Here is a 10,095-nt window from a genome sequence, read left to right as displayed (position 1 = left end):
TCGTAAAGTTTTTATGTTACTATTTTTTTGTGGCTTTTCATGTTTTAATAGTTTTGATAGGAAGTTAAATTCTATATTATGAAAAGTATTTTTGTGTGTATTCAGTTTAAATTATTTGATATTTTTTTGGTCGTATTCGTCAAAAATTGTATAATGTATAATGCCATAATCTTTACAAGTTATAAGAAATTTAAGATGCTCTATTTATTTTACTAATTGTTTCTTTTTTCTGCAATTTCATGTCTGCGCATTTGTCAATATCATATTTGAACTTAATGTGGTTGAAAAAGTTCTTCATTGTTTAAAAACATAATTATTAAATATCAAAATCTTTTTTTTTTGTTTAATAAATAAATGATAATAAATGAATGCGTTTATTGTTAGTTAAGGTTGACATGATGTAAGTTTTGTCTGTGTTGGTATGCTTAACTTTCAATCTTCGAAAGCTTTTTCTAACAAGCTGTGCCAAAATATCTCTTGTCATACCCTATAATACCCTTCAGTAGCTCGTTCAGTGATGCCTGCAGTTGTGGACATGCGATAGTGATTCGAAATGTATAAGAATCGGCAAATATCAGATATTGTCTTGGAACTCCTTAATAGCTTTGATACGGTCTGGTCATTTGGTGGGTTTCTGCCGTCGGTGCCGTGAGATGCGAAAGCGATCTTCTTGAAGTTTGAGCCCATGTGCCTTTAAAATATTTGTGAATCGTTTTACGGTGAATGTCAATGTTTGATAATACTGTTCATATATATCCTTTCCGTTATATTCCTTAGGAACTGAATGTCCTATTCCGGTCAGATTTGGTGTGTGCATTTGTCTTCCAAAAGCTCCGTAAGCTCTCCAGTAGAGTTTTTGTTAGTCAAGAAACCTTTCCCAAATACTCCAAGTACTTCAACTCTAACTACTGTGAAGTACCAGGCAAAGAAGCTTCGTAATCCCAAAACAAAAGTAAATTTTTTCTCCTGTTTGTTGAAGTGTTTATTGGAGTTGCAATTAAATAAATGCAATGTAGTTTCTATTATACCGGTTGCTGCACAATAACACGACAACGACCTTAGTTTTTCTGGTTACTCACATTGCCAGTCAACACATAGGGATGTCTACATATCGTGACTGCCGCTCTTCTTGACATAGTAGTAGCACACGTTTTGTCTCTATTGTGCTAATCTGGTACTAATGGAAATGGTGTTACGTATGCGACCTATCAAGCTGAATTGTACCTCGCCGTAATTCTAATGCTACTACATGCTCCTCTAGTACACTTTTCTATTTGAGATTATATAGTATAGTGAACATATTGAAAATTATTAGCGTTATTAAATTAATCACTCTTCTGTTTAAGACTTAAAATAAGCTCTCATGAAATCTTAAACAGAAGATTGATTAATTTAATCACACTAATAGTTTTCAATATGTTATAGTTTTTAAGCATATGGTGTTATGACCGGAGATAATAAGATATTTCTCACAAATAAATTTTTCCAACAACTAAATTTTTCTTGAAGTTCATACAGATATATTTCTGTAGTCAAACTTTATTTTATGAAAGATAGTTTTAATTATGTATGACATATAATATATCTGACCATGTGCTTTACTTCTTTTACAATTCAAGAGACATCAATTTTTAAGGTCTTTGTAATAGATTTTTGTTATAGGTATTACATGCGATATCAGTATCAAGTTTTTTACTTACATTTTGCCTTCGTTAGTATTTTGCATATTATTAATTATTTTTGACAAATTTTTCAAAAAATCTGATGCGTATACAACAACCACCTCATTTTGTGTAATATGCCCATTAATAAGTTTCATAGCGTCATCGAAATGCTCAGTCCAATTTAAGAACGGTGCTAATTTTTCTAACTCCCATAGTTTCATAGAATGATACATGGCTTCTTCATTACGACGATCTTCAAATGGTGTAGAAATTTTTGCCAATTCCATTTCAAAAGCAATAATATTTTCCATTTGTATTTTTGCATCATTTTCATTGGCACCCAACAAAATACAAACTTTGGTCATATATCTTTAATAATAATTATAAAAAATATAAAAAATTACTTATGCTGTAATAAGTTTTAAAAAAACTGTTTAGTTAACATTTAATTAATTAAATAAATCAATATGACAAAACGTAAAATAATTTTTGGTCATATGTCTTTAATAATAATTATAAAAAATATAAAAAATTACTTATGCTGTAATAGGTTTTAAAAAAACTGTTTAGTTAACATTTAATTAATTAAATAAATCAATATGACAAAACGTAAAATAATTTTTCTGCCAGAACGCAACCCGTAATCAAAGAGAAAAGAATGTAATGTTCTGTTTCGCTTTAACATCGTACAGTTACGTACGAGTATCTACATAAATATTTACGTGAATTTCCCTTTAGTTCGCGTTTTTACATTTCGTTAGTGGGTACTTTTAAATAAATCGCTATTTCTTAATAAAGCATCATTAATAATATATAATAAAACTAAACCACATAATTTTGAACTATATTTTAATTCAACCAACTATATATTCAAGTAATAAAACAGTTCGTTAATGAGATAAACTAAAAATGACTAATTATTTAAAATTACTTCATTGCCGAAGCAAGAGAAGAATATTTTTTAAAAACAAAGTTAGAATCGATTTATTTTTTTCCACATGTACTCACAGGTTCTGCCATATTCTATTACATATACATATACAGTGAGCGACAAAACTCTACATACACCCCCCATTTCTGCTAGCTCATAAATCCAAAGACATAATAGAAAAAAGTAATGATGCAGTTTTGTTTAGAACTTTTTTTTAATAATAATAAACAAAAGAAAATTTATTAATCAATATGAATTAACAAAGTTATTCGAAAGAAACATAAAAAATCATCTACAAAAGTCTACGTACACTTCATTGATTGTTACAATTAGACGATAATAATTTAATTAAAAAAATTTTTTTTTGATTTTTATTACTTAGTGGATCCACCCTTCGCATCAATGACTGCTTGAAGTCGTCGCGGCATTGAATTCACTAAATTTGTTAAGTCAGTTGGTGTTATGCTCTCCAAGACTCTAAAATGCGCTCTTTTAGTACTGCGGCACTAGAAAACTGATGTTTTCTGATTTTGCGTTCTAAAATTTCCCAGACATGTTCAATAACATTTAAATTCGGGCTTTGTGGTGGTGTATTTAACTGTCGCAGAGCATGACACAAAAGCCAATCCTTAACAATCTTGGCAGTATGTTTTGGATCATTGTCTTGTTGGAAGATCCAACCACTGCCAAGATCCAAAATTTCAACCGATTGTTTTTAAATTATGACCCAAAATATCTTTGTATTGGTACCGATCCATATTGCCAACAATAAAAGCTATTTTCTCTACTCCAGTTGCAGCTACGGCTCCCCAAACCATAACACTGCCACCACCATGCTTTACAGTTGGCATTATATGCTTCGGGTTCAGTGCTGTTTTCGCTTTGAATTTGGATTCATCTGTAAACAAAACTTGCTTCCAGAAATTAGAATCCTTTTCTTTATATTTTTCGGCAAACTCCAACCACAGCTTTCGGTTTTTTCAGAAATTAGAGGTTTTTTGCGTGGTATTCGACTATGAAAACCGTGGCTGTTTAACGTTCTTTGCACGTGGATTGACATGCTTTCCAGTTGCACTAGCTATGTGTTCGAGTAATTTTAAGGCACTTACTTTTGGATTTTTGTCAACTTCTTTTAAAACCAAGCTGACATCCCTACGAGTGAGTTTCCTTGGGCGGCTACTGCGAGGCTTATTTTCAGTAGAACCAATATTTTTATAATATCTTATTATAGTCTGAACTATTGATCGAGTCAAATTTACTGATTTTGATATTTCACCATAAGGTTTTTTTCATTTCAGTACTTAACAAAGACATTTCGCATATCACTTTTAATTTCTTTTTGTGGAGCCATCGTGTCAATTAAATACCACTCACAAAGCACAACTAAGTGCATTATATAAATTTATGACTTATGCCACAAGCATTAAATATGAAAAACGGCACTTTCCCGTTTAATATTTAAATTACTATCGACTAAATGTAACAATCAATGAAGTGTATGTAGACTTTTGTCAATGATTTTTTTATGTTTTTTTGAATAACTTCGTTAATTTATATTAATGAATGAATTTTCTTTTGTTTATTATTATTAAAAAAAAAGTTCTAAACAAAAGTGCATCATTACTTTTTTCTATTATGTCTTTGGATTTAAGATAAGAAGATAAGAAAGAACAGGGTATTAGCTCCCATTTGAGCAGAGCACCGCCACCATGATGTCTTTGGGTTTACGAGCTAGCAAAAATGGGGGGTATATGTAGAGTTTTGTCGCTCACTGTATATACAAATAGGTTCTATTATATTTGTGAGATTAGGCTATGTACACTAAAATTATAAATTTTGATATTTATGATAAATAAAAAATTATTTTGTTATACTCAATATATCCTTTTAAAACTTTTCGATGAATGTCTGTTTTGTTGTTGTAATATTCTGGAGTTGGTAATGTCAGGCCACCTTGATCAATTTGAATCACATGTCGTGATGAATTTTTGTCATCCTCGCCTATTGCCCAACCAAAGAGGCAATTAAAGTTATACCTATAAGCAAAAAATTGTATTAATTTTATAAAGCTTCAAGAGTGCGTGAGTTCAATTTTAATTCGTGCAAAACATTAAGTGAAATACATGAAATAAAGACTTGAAATTTATGAAACCAAAGAAGTGAGTTTCTTTTTTAATGTTAAAATGTTATCGGTTTTTATATATTCTGCAACAATAAGTGTATTTGATTATAGAGAAAAACGCATATGGCTTCTGCATATCGTATGTTTGCTTTCGCATATTGATAATAATTTTTATATAATATCATAAAGTGAGAAGAAGGAAGGGAATTGTACGAAGTCGAAAAGTAAATGTCAAACAAACTCAAATTCGTGTGCATATGTATAAAGTGGTGTGCGCCACTATTTCTGTTTTAGAGTGGTACATGTTGTTGTTATTGAAATATAATCATTTCTTTACTTTTAATAATTGTGTTTTTGATTTTATTTATTTAAACTTGTGGAGTTTATATTTAATTATTTTTCTTTTTGTAATGTATTATTTTGAATAAAATGAGACAAAGTTTATTTTTAATATTTATATTGAATTTGTTAATATTTGGTGTAACTATAACATAATGCAAACTCTAAATGTATGAAATACTTTATTTTTAATAATTTGTTCATATTTTTAGTAGTTTATATTATTTTGTATTCCTACATAGTTTTATAAAAAACATTAAATAATCAATTAAATTGTAATAAAAAAATTGAAATGCGAACTTACCTTTTAAATTGTTGTTCACAAATATTTCATTTTTAAAAATTCGCGAATATTTATTCATAGTCAACTCAATAGTTAAAAAAGTTGTTCGTTCTGTTCTTTTTACGAAATAATCTATATAGTATACTAATGTTAAACGTGAAATGATAAAATTGCAAATTTTTGAGAAGAGTATTTGCGTGCGAAGCAAATATGAAATGATGATATATGAATTCAACTATTTCAAAACGAATTTTTTAGTACCTTTTTTCGAACCATCAAATGCAAGAAACAACAACACCCAACTTAACACGAAACTTTGTTTGAAAATGCAAGGATTACACATAAAAAACATTTCGTGCAGCTTGCAATGGGTTTGCAAGACAGAGTGAATACACATAATGTACACGGGTCATCCTTTCAAAAATCGGACACTGTTTAGCAAAACATGAACTCATGCCCTCTGATTTGGTTGACCCGTATCTCAAACAAAATTATTGAAATTCATTTCTTAAGAAATTTTTTTAAAAATTTTTTAGAATAGCGTTTCAAAAAAAAAAACAAATATTTTTTTCTCCCACAAAACACATCAAGCACATGCGTACTATATTTCCGACGCATAAATTTTAAAAGAATATATTAGAATGTATTATATTTTAATTTCAACATGTAAAAAAATTCTTTATAAAACAGAAAAATTTGAGGACGATATTGTCCCTAAAAATATTTTTTAAAATTAATTTATTCATCATCACACATCAAACATATACAGGCGATTTTCAAATAAAAAATAGGAGGAACATATCAGCAAGCTTTTTATTTTTTATTCAAATTAACCAATAATTTTTGCTTAAAGAAAAAATGTTTAAGTGTGGTGCTGCTTTTAGAAGTAATTAAAAGGCCTAAAGAGGCCCTTAGACAGCAACGCGCGTTGAAAAAAAAAATATAAATATAATTAAAAATATAATTAAATTATATAATTAAAGAAATTATATAAATTTTAAGTTACTTAGAAGAGAATATATATATCATTTTTTCTAGTGCTGAAGACCGAAAGAGTTAAGAAAAATTAATTGAAGTCTCAGATACTGAGAAGAGTTCATATATCAATTGTTTTAATGCAGAAGAATGAAATATTAAAGGAAATTTGTCTGAGGAACAATTTTTGAAATAAAGATTGTATATCGATTGTTTTGGTGCAAATTAATTAAAGAAAAAATAAATGAAATTTGTTCTAAGATCAAGTTTTGAAGAATAGATTAAATATCATTTGTTTTAGTGCAGAAGAATGAAATGTTAAAGGAAATTTGTTTGAGGTTCGACTTTAGAAATATACATTGCACATCAATTGTTTTGGTGCAAATTAATAGAAGAAAAAATAAATAAAATTTGCTTTAAGTTCAAGTTTTGAAGAATAGATTAAATATCATTTATTTAAGTGCAGAAGAATGAAATATTAATGGAAATTTGCTTGAGGTTCGATTTTAGAAATATAGATTGTACACCAATTGTTTTGGTGTAAATTAATTGAAGAAAAAATAAATGAAATTTGTTTTAAGTTCAAGTTTTGAATAGATAAATATCATTTATTTAAGTGCATAAGAATGTAATATTAAAGGAAGTTTGTTTGAGGTCCAACCTTTGAAATATGGATTGTACATCAATTGTTTTGGTGCAAATTAATAGAAGAAAAACTAAATAAAATTTGATTTAGGATCAAGTTTTGAAGAATAGATTAATTATCATTTGATTTAGTGCAGAAGAATGAAATATTAAAGGAAATTTGTTCGAGGACTAATTTTTGAAATAAAGATTGTATATCGATTGTTTTGGTGCAAATTAATTAAAAAAAAATAAATGAAATTTGTTTTAAGTTCAAGTTTTGAAGAATAGATTAAATATTATTTATTTAAGTGCAGAAGAATGAAATATTAATGGAAATTTGCTTGAGGTTCGATTTTAGAAATATAGATTGTACACCAATTGTTTTGGTGTAAATTAATTGAAGAAAATATAAATGAAATTTGTTTTAAGTTCAAGTTTTGAATAGATAAATATCATTTGATTTAGTGCAGAAGAATGAAATATTAAAGGAAATTTGTTTGAGGACCAATTTTTGAAATAAAGATTGTATATCGATTGTTTTGGCGCAAATTAATAAAAGAAAAAATATATAAAATTTGTTTTAAGTTCAAGTTTTGAAGACTAGATTAAATATCATTTATTTGAGTGCATAAGAATGTAATATTAAAGGAAATTTGTTTGAGGTCTAACCTTTGAAATATGGATTCTACATCAATTGTTTTGGTGCAAATTAATAGAAGAAAAAATAAATGAAATTTGTTTTAAGTTCAAGTTTTGAAGAATATACTAAATACCATTTGATTTAGTGCAGAAGAATGATATATTAACAGAAATTTGTTTGAGGACCAATTTTTGAAATAAAGATTGTATATCGATTGTTTTGGTGCTAATTAATTAAAGAAAAAATAAATAAAATTTGCTTTAAGTTCAAGTTTTGAAGAACAGATTAAATATCATTTGTTTTAATGCAAAAGAATGAAATATTAAAGGAATAGTGTTTGAGGTCCAACCTTTGAAATATGGATTCTACATCAATTGTTTTGGTGCAAATTAATAGAAGAAAAAATAAATGAAATTTGTTTTAAGTTCAAGTTTTCAAGAATAGACTAAATATCATTTGTTTTAGTGCAAAAGAATGAAATATTAAAGGAATAGTATATCAATTGTTTTTGTGCAAAATAATAGAAGAAAAAATAAATAAAATTTGATTTAGGATCAAGTTTTGAAGAATTGATAAAATATCATTTGATTTAGTGCAGAAGAATGAAATATTAAAGGAAATTTGTTTGAGGACCAATTTTTGAAATAAAGATTGTATATCGATTGTTTTGGTGCAAATTAATTAAAGAAAAAATATATAAAATTTGTTTTAAGTTCAAGTTTTGAAGACTAGATTAAATATCATTTATTTGAGTGCATAAGAATGTAATATTAAGGAAATTTGTTTGAGGTCCAACCTTTGAAATATGGATTCTACATCAATTGTTTTGGTGCAAATTAATGGAAGAAAAAATAAATAAAATTTGATTTAGGATCAAGTTTTGAAGAATAGATTAAATATCATTTGATTTAGTGCAGAAGAATGAAATATTAAAGGAAATTTGTTCGAGCACCAATTTTTGAAATAAAGATTGTATATCGATTGTTTTGGTGCAAATTAATTAAAAAAAAATAAATGAAATTTGTTTTAAGTTCAAGTTTTGAAGAATAGATTAAATATCATTTATTTAAGTGCAGAAGAATGAAATATTAAAGGAAATTTGCTTGAGGTCCAACCTTAGAAATATAGATTGTACACCAATTGTTTTGGTGCAAATTAATGGAAGAAAAAATAAATGAAATTTGTGTTAAATTCAAGTTTCGAATAGATAAATATCATTTATTTAAGTGCATAAGAATGTAAATGTTAAAAGAAATTTGTTCGAGGTTCAACTTTAGAAATATGGATTGTATATCGACTGTTTTGGTGCAAATTAATAGAAGAAAAAATAAATAAAATTTGCTTTAAGTTCAAGTTTTGAAGAACAGATTAAATATCATTTGTTTTAGTGCAGCAGAATGAAATATTAAAGGATATTTGTTTGAGGTTCAACTTTTCAGATATAGATTGTATATCAATTGTTTTGGTGCAAACTAATTAAAAAGGAGTAAGTGAAATTTATTCTAACTTCATGTTTTGAAGAAATATTATATATCAATTGTTTTGGTGCAAAATATATAAACAAATTAAAGAAAATTAGTTTGAGGTCCAACTTTTGAAATATAGATTGTATATCAATTGTTGTGGTGCAAACTAATTAAAGAAAAAATAAATGAAATTTGTTTTAAGGTCATGTTTTGAAGAATAGATTATATATCATTTGTTTTAGTGCAGAAGAATGAAATATTAAAGGAAATTTGTTTGAGGTTCAACTTTAGAAATATGGATTGTATATCAATTATTTTGGTGCAAACTAATTAAAGAAGGAGTAAGTGAAATTTATTCTAACTTCATGTTTTGAAGAAATATTATATATCAATTGTTTTGGTGCAAAATATATAAACAGATTAAAGGAAATTTGTTTGAGGTTCAACTTTAGAAATAAAGATTGTATATCAATTGTTGTGGTGCAAACTAATTAAAGAAGAAGTAAGTGAAATTTGTTTTAAGGTCATGTTTTGAAGAATAGATTAAATATCATTTGTTTTAGTGCAGAAGAATGAAATATTAAAGGAAAATTGTTTGAGGTTCAACTTTAGAAATATGGATTGTATATCAATTATTTTGGTGCAAACTAATTAAAGAAGGAGTAAGTGAAATTTATTCTAACTTCATGTTTTGAAGAAATATTATATATCAATTGTTTTGGAGCAAAATATATAAACAGATTAAAGGAAATTTGTTTGAGGTTCAACTTTTGAAATATGGATTGTATACAATTGTTTTGGTGCAAACTAATTAAAGAAGGAGTAAGTGAAATTTATTCTAACTTCATGTTTTGAAGAAATATTATATATCAATTGTTTTGGTGCAAAATATATAAAGAAATTAAAGAAAATTAGTTTGAGGTCCAACTTTTGAAATATAGATTGTATATCAATTGTTTTGGTGCAAACTAATTAAAGAAGAAGTAAGTGAAATTTGTTTTAAGGTCATGTTTTGAAGAATAGATTATATATCATTTGTTTTAGTGCA

General features: G+C 26.9%; 1 protein-coding gene across 1 annotated transcript; it reads right to left on the bottom strand.

Moving 5' to 3' along the window:
• Positions 1-1,602: 1,602 nt before the first annotated feature.
• On the bottom strand, positions 1,603-4,747 carry LOC119681294 (neprilysin-3-like). The gene is made up of 2 exons (XM_038094442.1): positions 4,470-4,747; positions 1,603-2,033 (listed from the first exon to the last, which is right to left on the bottom strand). Exon 2 carries the CDS (start codon positions 2,027-2,029, stop codon positions 1,697-1,699), a length of 333 nt encoding a protein of 110 aa, XP_037950370.1. The 5' UTR covers positions 2,030-2,033; positions 4,470-4,747; the 3' UTR covers positions 1,603-1,696.
• Positions 4,748-10,095: the final 5,348 nt, after the last annotated feature.

This window comes from Teleopsis dalmanni, chromosome 2 (genome assembly GCF_002237135.1).
Source record: "Teleopsis dalmanni isolate 2A chromosome 2, ASM223713v2, whole genome shotgun sequence".
NCBI classification, from domain to species: Eukaryota; Metazoa; Arthropoda; class Insecta; order Diptera; family Diopsidae; genus Teleopsis; species Teleopsis dalmanni.
The sequence above is the reverse complement of the archived record's forward strand: the minus strand, read 5'-3'. Positions and strand labels throughout refer to the sequence as shown.

Excerpts from the sequence above, each read along its gene's own strand:
- LOC119681294 (XM_038094442.1), bottom strand. The coding sequence starts at position 2,029 with ATGACCAAAGTTTGTATTTTGTTGGGTGCCAATGAAAATGATGCAAAA.